This window comes from Neolamprologus multifasciatus, chromosome 1 (genome assembly GCF_963576455.1).
Source record: "Neolamprologus multifasciatus chromosome 1, fNeoMul1.2, whole genome shotgun sequence".
Classification (NCBI taxonomy): domain Eukaryota; kingdom Metazoa; phylum Chordata; class Actinopteri; order Cichliformes; family Cichlidae; genus Neolamprologus; species Neolamprologus multifasciatus.
Genome location: NC_140439.1, coordinates 37268510 through 37287205, shown reverse-complemented (window position 1 = coordinate 37287205; position 18696 = coordinate 37268510). Strand labels below are relative to the sequence as shown.

The 18696-nt window shown below is 41.5% G+C and overlaps 1 protein-coding gene, 2 long non-coding RNA genes and 1 other non-coding gene across 7 annotated transcripts in view; 2 read left to right on the top strand and 2 right to left on the bottom strand.

The window, feature by feature from the left end:
- LOC146526206 (uncharacterized) overlaps positions 1-18696 on the bottom strand; it is a 372953-nt gene that overhangs the window by 65783 nt on the left and 288474 nt on the right. The window lies entirely within an intron of this gene.
- LOC146526223 (calcium and integrin-binding family member 2-like) lies at positions 852-6980 on the top strand. 4 transcript variants are annotated; one of them, XM_085131763.1, is made up of 6 exons: positions 856-1052; positions 1318-1352; positions 2656-2767; positions 2866-3013; positions 4123-4318; positions 5937-6774. In XM_085131763.1, exons 1-6 carry the CDS (start codon positions 1002-1004, stop codon positions 5956-5958), a joined length of 564 nt encoding a protein of 187 aa, XP_084987889.1. In that variant the 5' UTR covers positions 856-1001; the 3' UTR covers positions 5959-6774. The 4 variants fall into 4 exon arrangements, with proteins under 4 accessions (XP_084987883.1, XP_084987889.1, XP_084987834.1 ...); XM_085131757.1 differs by having other exon boundaries at positions 852-1052; positions 4123-6977; XM_085131750.1 differs by lacking the exon at positions 856-1052 and having other exon boundaries at positions 1141-1352; positions 5937-6779.
- Positions 11811-11882, top strand: trnaq-cug (transfer RNA glutamine (anticodon CUG)). The gene has a single exon. It is a non-coding gene; the product is annotated as a tRNA-Gln (tRNA).
- LOC146526221 (uncharacterized) lies at positions 15283-16065 on the bottom strand. Its single transcript, XR_014873094.1, has 3 exons — positions 16025-16065; positions 15898-15959; positions 15283-15823 (listed from the first exon to the last, which is right to left on the bottom strand). It is a non-coding gene; the product is annotated as an uncharacterized LOC146526221 (long non-coding RNA).

The window sequence follows — 18696 nt, the reverse complement described above, 5'->3', positions numbered from 1 at the left end:
TATTATATCTTTTTTGTTGCTCACTTATTTCTTTACTTGTTTATTGGACAAAATGTATGTTTGTGTGAAAAAGAGAATTCGATTTATGTCATTTGAAAAATACACCTCAGAGCTTTAATCTCTAGACCTGCATGTAAAAAAACACTCAGACTTGTGTGCGTGCACTCTTGTTATTGACTTTACTTTGTTTACTGTGAGCTTAGAACCTGTGGCTCTAAGCTCTAGAGCTGTGGCTTAGTGTTCAAATGATGTCTGGGATCTGATGGCAGAGAACAGCCAGTCTAACATTCATCTTCACGGGATCAGAGCTTTCAATCAAGACAAACGGTTGACGATGACGTGACACACGCCAATATCCTGTGTCTGAATGGTGGGAAGGCTATCTGAAATGAGAAAGAAAATCTGCAAACATAAATATCTGTATTTATTTTAGTATAACTTTATTATTATAAAAGGAAAAGAAACAAACAATACATGAAAAATCAGTTGAAAAAGAAAATGGGTTTTACAACTTTTACGCTGATTGAACCCAAGCTGGAAAGCAAATCGAAGAAATGTGTGGTTGAAATAAAGAAAGATGGATTTAAAGTTATAAAAAGTAATTTATTTAACATAAAAAGAAACAAAACAAAAAAAATAAACAAACAAATTATCATAAAGTCATCTAACAGATTAATCTAATGATGTAATTCCAGAATTTCTTCCTGCATTTACAGTTCATGGGTTTCCAAGCAGCAGCTGAAAGCAGCACTGTGATGCCTGCACCTCCTCCTCCTGTCCTCTGAGGCGTCACAATCCTGTTTTCCTCCGCGTTGGGACCAGCAGCAGCAGCAGCAGCAGCAGCAGCAGCAGCAGCAGCAGCAGCAGCAGCAGCAGCAGGCTCGCAGACTGAGACCCGGATCAGGAGAGTGGATGTCCCGGCTGTGCGCAGACCTGCTGCCGGATGCAAAGCCAGCTCAGAGTGTGATGCAGCTGTGTGATGGGAGGATCCGCCGGCCAGGATGGGCAACAAGCAGACAACCTTCACCGAGGAACAGCTGGAGGCGTATCAGGTGAGAGGGGGCAGGATGGAGGCGGACAGCTGGATGTCCTTCAGAGAGGCGTGAAAGGTGGAGAGGTGTCTGCCGTCATGGCTCAGCAGAACGCAGACCACATCAGATCTGCCTCCTGCTGCTGATTGGCTCTGCATCCTGCTGCACTGGATGATGATGATGATGATGGTGGTAGTGGTGAAGATGCTGACTGATGGTGAAAGCAGATCCTCCCCGAGGACTGGCCGCTCTGACTCACTTTCTTCGTCTCTCTGTTTGTTCCCAGGACTGCACCTTCTTCACCCGGAAGGAAATCCTGCGGTGAGTGTGGCGCACGGCGAAAGTCTGCTGGTCTTCTTTTCTTTTTGAATCTACACCTTCATCACTCACTGAGGGAGAGGAACCACTGCTGCTCGGCTATTTTTCCTGCTGTGTATTGTAGGCGCGATGTGTTTACACAGTGGTTTTGATGATTGGCTTTATTGTACTGGGATCTACTAAACTCACACTGAACGCAGCACGCTTGGAGTATATTTTAATAGCTGATTGACTCATTTTAACAAAGCATAAAAGGACACACTTTCTGTCCTGCACGGTGATACGACCCTTCAAAGTTTACTCAAAATGCACTTTTTGAAGTTTTCTCCAATAAGTAATTAGAAACAGATCAAACATCCACTGATGGTATTTCTGTTCCTCTACATCAAAGTGGATGTTACTAAAAAAAAAGGTTACAGGAAGAATTGTACCAAACAAAAACCACATTATAGCTTCAGATTGTGACACTTAGAGTGGGCTCAAAGTGGATTTGTGTTGCATTTTTTAAACAGAGCTAAAAACGTCTAACGTGTAGTCATGACGCTGTGAAGAAACAAAAATGCTGGGAAAAAAATTAGTGCCAAATTTCCACCCACACCTATGCACCTCCAGGACCTGCAGCTCCACCTGTTTTCATAGTACGAGGTTAAACTGTTCAATAGACTGAACTGAGATTAACTGAGCTGATTTCAAACTTCAAAACTTATTTTAAGATGACTTGTAACGTAGGCTTATTCACCGTTCCTGTATTTTCTGTCACATGACCCAGAGTTAGACCTTCATATTAAACCTGCACAGCTTAGAAAAATAATGAGTAAACTTATCTAAAGGAAATCCCTGTGAGCCAAACACTCAAACTTCAGATTGCTCTGAATGCTTTGATTCCATCATTTGGTGCCAGTAAAGCTCAAAAACACTGGATGCTGCCCTTCAGCAGGAGTTGACCAATCAGAAGAAAATGGCATGGGGGGGTGACCTTCAAGAAACAGTCCCTGGGTGGGATAAATAAAGATCAAGACTGAAACTCTAGAGGTGGAAATGAGCAGACTGGAGTGGCTCAGACAAACACTTTACAGCTACAGACGGACAGCGTCGGCGTGTTTCCGATTCTCCTTCCTCGTTCCAGCAGCTTTTATCTTAAGGTTGCATCATTTTGTTAGTGAGGCTTTGATCACCGACCGACTGATGGAAACTTGTTGCTTTTCTCTCATCAGTCTGAAATTTGGGATCCTGAATATAAAGTGTTATTAAAGTGAATGTATTCGACTCCTGTGTAAACTGCTGACTTTGCTCTAACGTGCTGCAGGTTACACGCTCGATATCGTGAGCTGGCGCCACATTTAGTGCCGCTGGACTACACCAACAACCCCGACATCAAAGTCCCCATGACGCTCATCGTCACCATGCCTGAACTGAAGGTACAGTTTGTTTTGACTTTAAAACTAATGTGTCTCACATCCCGGTTTTTGTTGGCTGTTACGTTCAACTGTGTGACGTTTTGTGTCTGTGCTGACAGGAAAACCCGTTTAGAGAGAGAATCGTGGAGACGTTCTCCGAGGACGGACAGGGGAACCTGAGCTTCAGCGACTTCGTCGATATGTTTTCTGCCCTCTGCGAAACGTCACCCAGAGAGCTCAAGACCATTTACGCCTTCAAGATATACGGTAACGTGTGCCTGCAGGTGGAGAAGCTCGGGTTGGGTCTGAGGTGACACACCTGTGGCAGCGAAGTGCCTCGGCGAGTACTCGCTTCAGAATAAGTGCTGTTTTCCTGATTTAAACAAAAATAGCATGATTAGGGATGCACCGATACCGATACCGGTATCGGGTATCGGGGCCGATACAGATACCGGTATCGGGTATCGGGGCCGATACCGATACTGGTATCGGGTATCGGGGCCGATACTGTAAAATGTGCGTGTACTCATACTCGTAAAAGTTAACCGATACCATGAACCGATACTAGCTTATTTCATAAATCAGAGGGTGGCTTGTCATTTCTGTTGTAGTTTTTTAGATTGGCCACTAGGGGGACATCCCCTAGAGACAGTGCCAATAGTTCAGTGATATTTTGTAAAATTACAATGTGGAGACTCTGCAATAATTTAACAGAAGTGCTTATTTTTCACTTGAAATTTTTTTGTGTTCATTTTTATTAAGATATTATTTATTATCGGCAGAGAATAAAATAAAACCTGTCTTCCAATTCATTGCATTTGTGTGTGTGTGGTAGAAGTATCGGTTTTTGTACTCTGTATCGGCAAGTACTCAGATCCAAGTATCGGTATCGTATCGGTTTGAAAAAATTGGTATTGTTGCATGATTATATAAAATATTATTTTAATTAATTATTTCAACTTCGTAAGTATATAATTAAGATAAAATTATTAGTTCCTGCAAAATGATCATTAGAATTTCTGAAAAATATTAAAAGAAACTAAAATGTTAATATACACAAATCTCTCCTAAATGTAAATAAAATGGCCAAAAATAAAAGAATTATCATTCAAAATAATCAAAAAATTTAAATAATTATTATTAGTCTAAAAATTATTCTTCAAAATATTAATTAAATGTCACTAAATTAACATTAAATCTAAATAGATTTAAATGGTCTCAAAATAATATATGAAAAATCTAAATAAAGCCTAAAAAAATGTATAGTTTACAAAATGATTTCATTATTTGCAGTTATTACTGTTGATTATTAGTAGAATAAGTTCAGGTTTTGTGGCAGCTCAGTACTGAGTCGTCTCGTTGGGGATCTGGTCCAGACTTTAACAGGGACAACTTCATCTGTAAGGAGGACCTGGAGAAGACCCTGAACAAGCTGACCAAAGGGGAGCTGACGCCCGAGGAGGTCACGCTGGTGTGTGATAAAGCCATCGAGGAGGCCGACCTCGATGGAGACCACAAGCTCTCGTTCGCCGACTTTGAGAACATGATCTCCAAGGCTCCTGACTTTCTGAGGTACCGTCATCTCTTCTGTTATGTATTCGTTTTTTAAAGAGAGACGTGGCTGCTCCTCTCCCACAAACCTCCACAGCGACAGCGCAAAGTTAGAAAAGTATGTGATTCGTACATCCTGGGTCTGTTTTTTAATCCTTAATTTCTGTGTTTGGAATCGGTCCAAAGTGGTTTTTGCTGCTCTTGAAGCAGCATTTTTGGAGGAAAATATGCTTTAGGGTCAGTTTTCTTCCGTTCTGCTGGCAGCATCACTAAAACACGATGATCTGCAGGGTTATTAACAGTTTTCATCCATCCACCACAAAGGCACGCACTATTTTAGCCTTTTAAATCACAGTCAGCCGTACAGACTGTGCTGCGGCTCAGTATGTTCCTCCCACTAATGCAGCGGTGTCAAACTTACTAAATGAGTCTGACTGTGCGCTGGAAGCCATTTATAGTTCTTGTTTGATCTGCTGCTCGACACACATCAGTTGTTTCACGATTGAGGCTGAACTGAGGGGCTGCATGAAGGGACAGCATCAAATCAATGAGAGGCTTCACCGTGAAGCTGCTGGCGGGATGTCTCCTGAAAGGACAGAGGATGGTTGTGATCCAGGTCCTGATCCAGGTCCTGATCCTGGCTGTGAGTGTTTCTCACTCAGGCTGCTGAGTCTTCTGCTGCTCTGCATAAAGCTGCAGAGATAAAAGCCACGAGTTTTACTGCTGGCAATCCATCACAGTGTCCCACAGCGAGCACGGCGAGCACAGAGGAGGGGTGAAGGGAGAGACAAGAGGAAGAAGAGCAGAGTGAGGAGGAGGAGGAGGGTGCGTTTATCAAGTCATTGAGTTCAGTCATTAATTTGTCTATCACACTGGACCGCCGCTCGGAGATAATAGCTGCAAACTGGGCTCAAGGGTTGGCGTTACTATGGCAACAGAAGCAGTTAAACTGTAAAAAGAGAAAGCTGGAAAGCCATTATGTTTACTAGCGGGTACATCACCTCCCGCGTCACCCTGGTTACGGTCGGCCAGTTAACCCGACGTCACAAAGCCGAGCAGCTCGACTGTCATAAACGTCAGCGTGAACGCGCGTCTGCAAGGTGTGGCGTACAGATAGCAGCGTTTACGCTCGTCCAGTCATTTATGTCTGCTTACTACACCTCACAGTCCCCATGAAAACAGACTCTGCAGCACCTGCTGCGGACCCCCAACCGGCCGGCCCTCCCTGAGCCCGGCTCTGCTAGAGTTTTTTTCTTGTTAAAAAGGGACTTTTTCCTTCCCATTGTCACCAAGTACTTGCTCATAGGGGGTCGTCTAATTGTGGAAGGTTTCTCTGTAGCACTGTGGGGTATTTACCCGACATTGTAAAGTAGTTTGAGGCAGCTCAAAGTGAGGATGTTTTCCAGTCACTCTGCTCTGGAGGTGAATCCTATGAAACATTACATGCAAAGATAATTGTCAGAGTTTTAATTTAAAGAGTAAAAATAGACTCCTGACAGCAACAGAGATGTACCATTACCATCCTGCAGTTGATGCAACGAGGCTAAATTTCACAGTTTCATCCAGTTACAGCCTGAGAGCTTCAAACAGTTGATGATGATTCAGTCAGTCCCCACATCTGCTTGTTTTGTGTCTTCAGCAATTTCCACATACGAATATGAGGCAGCTGAGATCCTGCAGAGGAAAGACGTCTCTCTTCGACCCCGATTCCACCGGAACCCCGGACCCAGCTCGACTCAGTGCCTGTCCTTTCTACTGCCGGCGGGGAGTCTTCTTTCCAGAAAGATCCTGAGACCTGGACTGTCAGGAGCCCGGGAGTCTGAATCTCGATCACGCAGTCATTCCAGAAGGGATACGGTTACTGCATGAAGCCTCTCTCTGGGATGGATTTTGAACTCAGCTTCGACAGGGCTGACTTTCTTCTCCCCTGTGGACGTTTCCGATTTTCTGAGAAACATCTGTGAGGATGGCGCCGCAGCGGATACAAAACAGGGCTTTTCTGAATTTAGTGCTTTTCAGAAAGGCCTCATCCAAAACTGGATTCTTTTTAAAAGCACATCTTTAAAGGGCAACACAGTGAGGAGCTATGCAATCTTTCTCCATAAAGTGCATGTTGTAAATTGCTTCTAGCTGGTGAATTTGTACATCTGGTTTAGCGAAGCATTCTGGTGCATAACGACAATCATAGTAAACTGTAGCTCAGTTGATGGAAGGGCTCTCTCTGTCATCTCACCTGTACTCCTGGCTTTGATAAAACTTTTTCCTGCCTCCTACTAACTTGATATGACATCTTTCACTCTTTCAAGACAAAATATTTTATGGCTAGAATCAAATAAAAAGGTTGTTCTGTCACTCGATGCTTCACGAGGCTTCTTGTCTGAGAAAACCGATCCAGGTTCAGGCGAGGGCACGAGCTGGTCCTCATCCTGCAGCTAAACACATCAGGTCTTAACACGGGTTTGTCTAATGTACCATCAAGTGTCTAGAGGAAGAACAGGAATGCTGTTGGTCTGCAGCTTTGAAGGTCTGAAGGTTTGCTCTGCTACAGGAAGACACTTCAAAGCACTTTTCACTGTAAGCCTTTCTCTTAATGCACAATTTATATGAGAAATGATTTACAACACTGCATTGTTTCACCTAGTAGGACTCTCACTGGGCTGTTGGTTACAGGGAGCACTGTCATGCTGGGCAAGGCTCGCAAAACCGCTAGCCCGACGTCCCGGGGCTAGCGGTTTTTCCAGTCGGGCTACCAAAATCTATCTCTGCCCTGCCCGTCGGGCTATCATAGGAAGGAAAAATCTATGTCAATGCTTTTGCATTCTTTCGGAAATGTAGCTGGGTAATTATGTCATTGGCATCGGTGAGCCACTGTCAATATGTGACATATTGAAATCGCGTTTGAATTTGCGCTTGTTTTTTGCTTTCACTTTGCAATCTCGCGAACTGTGAACTGAGAGCGACAGCACTGATTGGTGAGTGATGATAATTTGCGCACCAATTCCTCTGACATCGTCTTATCAATCGTTAGCTTACTATGCAAACATGACAAGTGAAATCTCCGCAGCTTAAACATGTGAGAGGTTGATCGCGCAGAGAATCGCTGAGCGTTATGTGAGTGTGTGTGTAAAAGCAGCAGGATATATATTTTAGTTCTGCTGAGCCAAATAAGACAGGTCAGGGTGAAGAAGTGACAGCCAAAGAAAAGCTTACCACAAAACGGAAAAGTTATGACAAATCAGACTATAAGGCAAAAAGAAAGTGCAGCTTTTTGGTTTCATGGACAAAAGAATTTCTGTGGCTGCAATATGACGAGCTAAATAACCAGGGCTGCACATAAGTGGTCCGCAGGTGCGCATTCGCTGTCAAAATAAAAAGAGCGCACAAGATAAGAAGTTGCAACGCGTGTTTGCGTACATAGGATTTTTCTGGAGAAAGACAGACATTTGTTTAGAACTCTTAAAGATGTTGAAGAAGCTCCTTTAAGCAATTACTTTGGTGTTCCTCCACCTCCAAAGAAATGTCAGAAGGAGTCCGAACCGCAAAAGAAGCGCTTATTCTCGGAAAAGTGGTTGCAGGAGGTGAGCTGGCTTCAAACAAATGATGAACGCACAGAGATGTGGTGCAGAATGTGCCGTGAAAATCCCACTCTAGCGGACAAAAACAGCCTTTTATATGGACGCAAACGCGCGTTGCAACTTCTTATCTGGTGCACGTCTTTTATTTTGACAGCGAATGCGCACATGCGGACCACTTTTGTGCACCTGTGTAAATAACACAATGTTCTGCCGGGTGTGTTGTTGGTTTTCCCTCGATTTCTGAGTCGACCTTTGTTACTGGGACCAGTGATTTTAAGAAAGGCCCCCATTAGAACCCATGAGAAATGCAAGAAATGCATTATTGCTCAGTCTGCAATATCTTTCCCAGAACAAACACCAACTGCAAATAACATACTAAAAATAAACCTGAAAAATCAGTTTAGAACAGCTACTATGTTGCAAAGAGTGAACTACCACTGCCACAATGTAGCAGTCTTTGCAAACTTCAAAAAGCAAATGGCCTCGATCTTGGTTCCACTTGCCTCTTACCTGTGACTTCAGTGGAAATTTTAAATTCAGGATCTGACACAGACTGATTCATGTTCTACACAGTTCTTACAAGTTCATAGAAATTTCTGTTCAATTAGAACCAAGTATTTGAGTTGATGATTGTAATTTTTATACAACGTTGTAATTTGTGTTTCAACAATTTTTTGATTAATGTTTTGTTTCCGTTACAATATTATACTTTAATGTATAATACTGTAACAGAAACAAAACAGGAAACAAAACATCAATCAAAAAATTGCTCTCTTTTTTATTTGGGCTACTTAAATTTATTTTGGGCTACCAAAAACTGAAGAGTCCCTGCCCGAAGGGCTACCAGGGATTTTGAAATTATGCGAGCCCTGCTGGGGGAGGAGCTGCAGTTTGGATGGGCCGTTCAGTCGTTACACTTTTAGAGCCTGCAGATAACACGTTATCTCAAACGTATCACTTTTGATTTAAATACTCTGCTAATCCACCGAAAGATTCAAATCTATTTATAATATAACTTTCCTTCCAGTTCACCCAGCTCAAATGTCTTCAAAAGATTTTTCCCCTAAAATTCTGAACGAGGACTGCAGAAAAGAGGAATTATTGGCTGGAATCATTTGCATTATCTGTACCCAGTCATGTCTAACAATAGAGGAACGACTACTCCTGTTCTGACCTCTAGAGACGTGATCCAGTCTCCTGTAAACTGTGGGGTCAGAGTCGGCTGTAGTGATTCAAGGAATAAGAAATAGATGTGTAAATACGGAGCTTCAGACATCCGTCTGTACTAAGAGGCCTGGAATAACTGGGAAACTAGAAGATGAGTTCACCTCTCCTTCACGGTACAGTCAGCTGGCTGTGAGTTTGAACTCTGAGTAGTGTGAATAAGCTGAAGGGCCTCCTCCTGCAGCTGCAGAGGCACATCCGTCCTGATTATCATGAGCAGCCAACTGTGGTGAAGACACAGCGTTCCTGCTGCTGCAGCACAGCCTCCACCAGGACACACCTGACATTTACAGGTACAGCACACTGCACACAGGGCAGGATGAGCACCCCGCAAGGCCACCAGTCTGTAATGATCTATGCAGCATATGCTAATCTCAACCAGAATAACAAAAAGATTAAATGTAGATTTTTGCCAAACGAGGTTTCTCTCTCTGCAGTGATGGTGGAGACACGTGAGGTTAGAGAGTCACAACAACAATAAACAGGAAGTTAGTAATGTTAGTGTGTCAGCAGGTGGAGCTGCAGTAGCAGCACTTTAGTAGCACTCTAATTTGAATCGTTGACTGACGCCCGCAGACTAACAACTAATTTGAACTCAAACACTTAAAAAACAAAACATTAAAAAAATGTAGCCATTAAAACTGGAGAGCAAACGTGTAAATCAAAGGAACATTTTTGTGGGTAAATTGTCATCATGTTTTTCAATACAACCTGCTGAGACAACAGATGCTTTTATTTCTATTTTATAGTACAGTCCTGTGAAAAGGCACGTGTTAACAGGACTCTGTGCAGTCATGTGTAAAACTAAGCAAACATACTGCTTCCATTGGAAGCTTGTTACCATCTGGCAGACGTTACAGGAGTCTGTCTGCTCGGACTACAAGACTTAAAAACAGTTTTTACCACCAAGCCGTACGACACCTCAACCACAACACTTAAACACACACAACACAGCACTCAGAAGCTACCCTGCAGCTTCACAAGTACTCTGTTTAATCTGCACTGCTCACTTCACTTTATTGTCATTGATATTTATATTTAAAAGTGCAATACTGTAATTTTTTGCTGCTCATTCCTGTGCAATATCCCATCTGCCCTCCCGTCATATTTCTCTTCAAGATTTTCTTATTTAATCACTAGTGTACATATATTTATATTTATAGATACATATATATTTAGTCATCTTTTCTCTTTTACCATGTCTCTCTAATATTTTGCTCCTTACTATTTTCTATTTATTTTATTTTATTTTATTATATTTTATTTTATTTTATTTTATTTTATTTTATTTTATTATATTTTATTATATTTTCTCCTACTGTATCATGCTGCTGAGTGACTGCTGCTCGTCAAACACATTTCATTGCAATGTTGACCCTGTGCTAACTTGCATATGACAAATAAAACTGAAAACTGAATTAAGATGCTGCTAATCAAATGCACTTAGCTGATCATCTATAAATTTGAGCAACTCTATAAAAGCAGAGGTTTTGACATTTTGCCGTTGTGCATTAACACAATCACAAAGGAGTGGACGTCTCAGCAAATTCACACCAAGGTCAGACAACTTAAGACTTCTTTGTTATCAGTGTGATTTTTTTCCCTTTTGAAAAACCCGTGAAGGTGTGCCAGAGAGAACAGACGGAGAGCAGATACCAGGACCTGAGGTCGCAGTTCTAATCACTGTACTCATCTGAAATCAAACCGAGTCTGTAAGTATACCTCAAAACTAACAGGACGCATGGATTATCACCAGTAAGGTGCTTTTGTTGTCCATGTGGTGTCTATGCTGGAGGTGAAGCAGGTAAAGTCTGCAGACTACATGCTGCCAGACTTTAAATAACCACAGAGGAGAGTGTGTGATATTAGATTGTTGTGTAACTGAAGCTGAGGAGCATCGACGTGTTGGCAGGATGAAACAGCAGCTGATGATCAGCAGATAGCAACAACATCGACCTGTTTTCACTGACAGAAACATGAGACCAGTGTTGATCTGAGGTCAGTAGAATTTTAGCAGGAGCTGCGCTTCACATCCAACTCACAATTCATCCACAGAACAAGTCATCCAGCAGTGCTTCTAGTTTTTAGCAATCACGTGTAATCAGCAGTGAACACATGGAGTTCAATTCATCCTCAGAAAGTGACAAAAATAACTTGCAATAAAATAAAATACGGATCAACAACATAATAATATAAAGAAGAAGAAAAATGATTACTAATAGATACCTTCCACACCGTGCTGGCTGTGTTGTGCCGTTTATTGTTTGCAGGTAGCTGTTCTGCTGTGTTACACTGACACCTGGTGGCGAGTGGTGGATTTACTGATAAACGTGTCTGTACTGAAACAGTAAAACGATACTGAAACAGTAAAACGATTAAATAAGCACTGAGCGAACTATTAATGACCGGTGTGGTCGCAAAACCATGTTCGTTCGTTTGTTTTGTCAGATTTTATCCACCGTGCTGATGGACCCGGGAACTAATACGTTTCACAGTTATATATACAAACTTTATGTCCAAAATCCGGGGGATGTGACGTCAGAGGCGATGCTAGATTTGAGGTTTTAACATGAAATCTATAAACGATTCGTATGTAAATAAACGGAACGTAGTACAGCGAAAAAATCCTCCCCTAACAGTTCACATAAATCATATCGGGGTAGTCGTGTTTGTTCAACTTTTAAATACTGAAATTTCCGACGATGTAAGCACGTGGTTCCATGGTGTAATGGTTAGCACTCTGGACTCTGAATCCAGCGATCCGAGTTCAAATCTCGGTGGAACCTGCTCTGATTTTTCTCCTGATACATATGAATAAATCCATCAAGTATAAAATCAAAACTGACTGAATAAAGTCACAGCAGTTAGTAGAAGCGCAGCCCTGTGCGCAAGTGTCACAGGATCAGGTAACATTCATACCTCATATTGAAAAGAGCAAATATAAATGTAAAGGCAGCAGTCAGGTTTCTTTGACCATCTTTATTCTTCAACACAACCTTAACTCTGTTAAGCATTTTTAAAAAACCTTATTCAGGAATAGATTTACAGGCTTGTTGAAAGACATTCAAAGCTCTTCTGTATTTTAGTCTGTTCTCTGTCATGATAATCCCACACTGCTTCGATAATGTTGAGCTTCAGGCTCTGGGGAGGCTAATCAATGACTGATAATGTTCCATTGTGTGTTTTTATATCCAAGAATGCTTTTACTGCACTGGCACTGTGTTTGGAGTCCTTGTCCCAAACACTGAAAAATGGTATAAAAAAAGTTGTTTTCTGTCAGTTTGTTCCAGATGTTATTGCATGGTGAATCATCCGAGAAGCTCCTTCAGTCCTAAAAGCAATTGGTGGAGAGTCCCAGATTTTAAGCCCTATGGGAGTGTCTCCAAGAGGATCATGGACCCCCCCTGTTCCTCTGCCTAATCACCCAAGCCAAGGTGTGAAAATGTGTCGGTCACAATCAGGCAAGGTTTCGGGTGAACCCATTGTGAAACCTAGTCCCACCCTGCCATGTGATTTACTGAGGTCAAAAGGCCCAGGATGTGAGTGGGTGTTAAGGCGTCTGTGAAGTGAGAATCATTTCAGGTGACTACATCATGGAGCTCATTGAGAAAAGGCCAAGGGTTTGCAGCGCTGTCAACAAAGCTAAGGGTGGTTCAGGAATCTAAAAGACTTATTTAGAGTTATTTATCAATTTTTTCTTTGCTACATAATTCTTGCTTCATATATTTGGTATCTTCAGTATGTATCTACAATGTAGAAAGCAATAAAAATAAACACAAAAATAAACAAAATGTCCAAACTGTTGACTGGTCTGGCTCCTTGGAAGCAAGAGATAAAGAAGTGAAGTGTGGCTCAAGAGTTTTACACAATACTTCACTTCTTTAACTTTTAAGATCAGGTGATTAGCTTGAGTAATCACATACATTTCATAGTCATGCACAAAGACAAATGTAAGAGAATGTGCACAGAAACAAAGCAGGGATGTTTGATGTTCCACGTCTCTCGTGGTTAACGGCTCATTATTTTAAACATTGTAAATGAGAAGCAGTGACGTCTCAAGCTGCTGTCTCCTTATTTGCCCCTTAAACAGAACATGACCCCTCACTTTGTATAGTGGTGAGGATTCGGGTCACCAGTCAGACGTTTGGAGGTCCAGATTGAGCCAGACTGTAGTGATCCTCTCTGTTTATCAGATCATAGATTTAAAGTCTTAGTTCCTCATTAAAACGCCTAATGTCCTCATTAAATCGCCTTCATTAGTGGAAACAAAGCAGGAATGACACAGAGGGTTGCAGTCCTGGCAGAATGGATGGACAAGGTCAACCTGACCTGAACCCGACCTTGATGTTACCTCATCGGTGATTTATGCAGGAGTTCATGCTCTGGATTTATCAGCAGGAAATCAGTTCTAACTGGACAAACCGTCTGCTCTCAGCAGTCTGTCAGCAGTCTTTCAGCAGTCTAAGAGCTGAAGCAAAATCACCTTATCAGCCTAGAGGAGAGAAAGGCCTATTTAATAGAGCTGCAGGTCAGACTGAGGAGGTTACAAAAGAGCCGTTTGGCAAAAATAAATAAAAAGAGTGCACAGTGCAGAGGAGAGCATATGGTTTCCCTGGTATGCAAAAGGAGACGGTTTAATGTGTGCAGTGTAAAAACTAAAAAAAAATGTAATGTAAGGGATGAATATCAGAAGTACAAAGTGAAATGTGGCTACAGCTTCGAGGGACAAAGCTTTGAGACTCACACACCTGAGCCCGACTCCTTCTTCTGGTGTTCACAAAAAAGTCTAGAAATTGCTCATTCTCACTTCATGTGTTTGAACATGTGTGCTGCTCTTACAGTCGGGGCTCTGCTGGTTTCGGTGCTTCCAGCAGATCATGAATCTGCAGCTGTGATTCTTTGCAAAAAATCTGGATTTGGATCATCACCGATGTGTTGGACTGGGCTGAGGTGATAACATGGCGCAGAAAAGTTAGACAAATATTTCTGTCAGCGCCGTCAAACACGTACCGGGGTTCGTTTGATGTCACGGTAGATCTTTCACCATGGATGAAAAAAAATTAGGAGGTTGTGTAAAATGTTAATAATGACAGAATTCAGCTGTTTACAAATCCTTTACATCTAATTTTTATGTGCGAAAGGACCTTTACCCTGCTGACTCTGGAAAAGTACTGTTTTAATTCTTTTAGACCTGAGTGCAGCACTGTTGATCACACAATCCTATGAAACCGTTTGAAGACGTGCGTCTGCATCCAAGGTTCTGCTCTAAAATGGTTTGCCTCTTACTTAGAGAGCAGAACTCCTTGATGCAGGTGTGGCAGCACGAGGTGAGAATAAAGTAAATACTCTTCACAGTTTAAAAGACAACGCCACTCTGGGAATTTCACCCAGAGAATACTGGAAGTAACACTAATCACCAAGAAGGCAGTTAGGTTTGTTATACTCAGTACAGAGACGAGGTTCAATGATAAAACAAGTTGACAATTTATTAATAATTATTTAAAACCCTGTATAAAAGCACAATCATGAATATCCATGTACAAATATGCTTAAAAAGGTATTCAGAGCTGAGGCTTACCAGTGGAGGGGCAGGGATACCACGCACAAACTCAAAAAAGAAAACACACCAAGACACAAGTGCAACACAAAACCACACACTCACACTAATAAGCTAAACAAGGCAGGTGTGTACACTCAAAGGATCCCACCACCAAGGCACCCTAGTCTCCTCCACGTCGGCACTCCGCATCTGAATAAAAGAAACAAAGAAAATTTTAATATATTACAACAAAACTAATGTAGCGCTGTGGGATAACCCAACTGCAGGACCACACTGGTGATCTGCAGCTAGAAAAAGGGCCTCCCACCAGTGGCGTAACAAAAATCCAAACTACAAATCAAAACAACATACAATCTGGATAAAACTTTAAAATCTGGAGCAAACGGAATCGCCGTATTGCTACAACTTGCCGTCTGCCCGACTATAAGTTAATCATTCGGTCAATCAATATGTACGCCATAACACCATAACCGGTGTTGTGCCAAAAACTGATTTCCAATGTTTCCGTGTATTTTTTTATGTGTAATATCTTTATGTATGTTGGTAAATAGACTTCGGTGAACAGCGTTTACAAAGGGGTTATATATAGAATTAAAAAATTATCTGTTTTTTCAAGTATCTTTACAGCTCTGTGTTATTGTACTTACATTATAACCAATCCGGTCCTTTATCCTCGTTTAAAATATTTTTACAGAACTATTGTCATATTTGCTGCCATTTCTTCTGTCCTCTTGGCCAGCTTACTCTGACAAAATACATTTTTAATGTTAATGAGATTTTTTTAACTGCATAAATAAAGGTTATATAAAAGTCACTGCCAAAAACTGATTGCGGCTTCTACCTTGTTACACGAATGTTGTTTGTGGCTCAATATGACTTTATGTCATCCATGAGGGATGCATTTAACATATGTTTCACATATTATAGCCCAACAAGTTACTTATAGCAGTTTAAATACGAGCAATCAGTTTTTGGCAAATACCGGAAATCACTTTTTGGCACAACACCGGCATGCATATGGCCGCTGTCCACGCCGACGTCCACTTTAATTAAAAAGCTGGCAGCAGCAGGAAAAGAAACCTCGCAACGGGAACAGACGGTAAAAGCAAAGCAAAGCAGCAGCACTTCAGTTAGCGTGGCGTTGCGTAAAACTAAGGCCCACACTTCCTGCAAAGCATAATAAGTAATTACTATAAAAGAACAATAAAAGGCAGAGATCGTAACAAAATTTAATTACGTACCGAGTAAACCACGTCATGAAACATGAGCAGAGTGGCTCATAGGAGGCTTCTACAGCTATGACCTAAAAACAATATCCGTTTACCACCAAGTAAGGTAATGTGCACACTACAATGAGTAAACACCTACCAGCTGCGATGGAGGCTTCAGAATGATCTCTGCAACACCAAAGGGAACTCAGGTGACCAAAAAGGAGATCACAGGTAAGCATCCAGGAATGCTCAAATGGCCACTATTTCTGCCAGTGCCCCCTAATGGGCCAGGCTGAAAGTGGGTTGAACCAAGGAATAACATTCATCCTGCCACACAGGGTAACAAAACTCTTCCCCTGCTACACTTACTTGTGGAATACCTCAGGGTTCTATTCTGGGCCCCATCTTATTCTCCCTATACATGCTCCCATTAGGCTCTATTTTTCAGAAACACCAAATTTCCTATCACTCTTATGCAGATGATACACAGTTCTACCTCTCTCTAAAACCAGGTGCTGATAGCACATTGCAGAAAGGTTCAGATTGTCTTAACAATATTAATTGCTGGATGTCTTTGAACTTTCTCAAACTAAACTATGACAAAATTGACATTATAATTTTTAGTGACTAAGACTGTTAGTCTCATAAGAAATGACTTGGGCCCATTATCAGCTATTGTACATCCCCATGTTAAAAATCTCGGTTTCATTTTCGATTCTACCCTCAAGCTGGACAAACAAATAAACTCAGTTGTTTGCGGCAGTTTTTTCCACCTCAGGAGCATTTCTAAACTCAAAACTGTCATCTAAAGATCTGGAAAGCGTTATCCACACCTTTATTTCATCACATCTTAATTACTGTAACTCTCTCTGTTTAGGCGTCTTTCACTCAAGCCTGTCTCGCCTGCAACTTGTTCAAAATGCACTTGCAAGGCTCCTGATGGGTACCAGAAAAAGAGAGAGTATTACTGTGATGCTCGCATCTTTACTTTGGCTGCCATTTAAATACAGAATTAATTTCAAGGTTTTATTATTTGTTTTTAAAGCCCTCTATGGCTTGGCTCCAGATTACATTTCAGATCTCCTTAGACTGCATCTACGCACTCGAACTCTGCGCTCCTTCAGTCAAATGCTTTTATTGGTTCCAAGCTCCCAGTTACAATCTAGAGGTGACAGGACTTTCTCCATTGCTGCCCCGAGACTCTGGAACAGTCTTTTCCTCTTAATTGCCCCTTGGGGATAAATAAAGTTTTTTTTTTTAACTTATATACATTACATATTTGCATCTATATGTATGTGTATGTACATATATACCTGTATAGACAAGTGTATATAAGAGTCTGCAGATGCTGTAATGTCAGTGTCTTACCTGGACGCTGGTCATTCCTGTGAATCATCACAGTTTCATGCTCTGTTTGCCGTCTCGCTTCATCTGCCTGACCTCCTGCCACCGTCGTGGCAAAAAAGTACCGAGCCGGTGAAATCGGATCATCTTCCATGGCATACCTGATGGTTTCTCACGGCACACATATGTGCCACGGCATGTACATCGCTAAAAGATTTATAAATCTGAGTACATAAGGCAGTGAAAAGGACTAGAATTATGGTCCAAAACCCCCCCATATATTAATATTTCTAGGCTGAATAGTGATGTGTGATATATAACTGGGTATTTTCTACAGAAGTAACCTGAAATCTTGAGAACTTCGTTTCATTAAAACAGACTGGTAAGCATAAAATGCACTTTCCTGTGAGTTTTTCTAATCTTTTGCAACACATGAAATTTTAACACCTTAAGACAGTAATTTGCACCATCCATCTTCTATTGCTGATCGAGGTTCGGGTCTCAGGGGTACCAGTCTGAGCAGAGAACCTCAGACTTCCCTCAGGTCACCTCGTTCAGCTCTTCCGGGATTTTGATAAGCATTCTTGACTTGGTGAGATGTTAGGAAGTTGTTCTTCTTATCATGGACGGTACTTGTCTTCTGTGGTCTGAGGACTTTTGGTGTTGTTGAGTTTCCTGCACTCCTTCTTTTTAGGAATGTATCAGACTGTTGATTTGAACACTCCTACATTTTTTTTTGCTATCTCTCTGCTATCTCTCTAATGATGGCCTCCTACACGTGTGTCACTGATATGAAGTTCAACTTGAAATAAACTCTAGATATTTATCTCCTTAATTTGTCATGAAACAATGAGTGAACAGACCTCACCTGGCCACGAACCTGCCTGTCAGCCAGTTGTCCAATTAATTTTGAGGCTTTAAAATGAGAGACAACAGTTCATGCAATACTTTTGTCAAACTCTTGAGTTGAAACTAAAAGTCTGCACTTCACACCTGTCAAGCTTCATCATATGTCCAATGATATTCCGGACATCTGTACTAAATGTTTAGTTGAAAAAGGAACTCTTCTTCATTGTCTATGGGAGTGTCCTAAAATCCAGGACTTTTGGAAAGATGTTATCAAATATCTGTCCAAAGTGTTTAAGGTAAAAATCCCTTTAAAAGGAAAACTCTGTGTACTTGGAATATATCCAAGGGAATTTAAGCAATCGGGAAAAAAAAACTAAATTACTGGACTATGGACTACTTCAAGCCAGAAGAGCCATTGCGCTATGTTGGAAGAGTATGGATGCTCCCTCCATGGGACTCTGGAAGAAGGAAATTGCAGTCTCTCTAGGCCTGGAAAGACTAACATATATTGCCAAGGGCAAACAATGGGACTTTGTGAATATGTGGAAGCCATATATGGATATTTTAGGGAGTGGAGGTGAAGGACATTTATGAAAAAGAAGGAAAAGAAGAAGGGAAGGAAGGGAAAATCTTGTC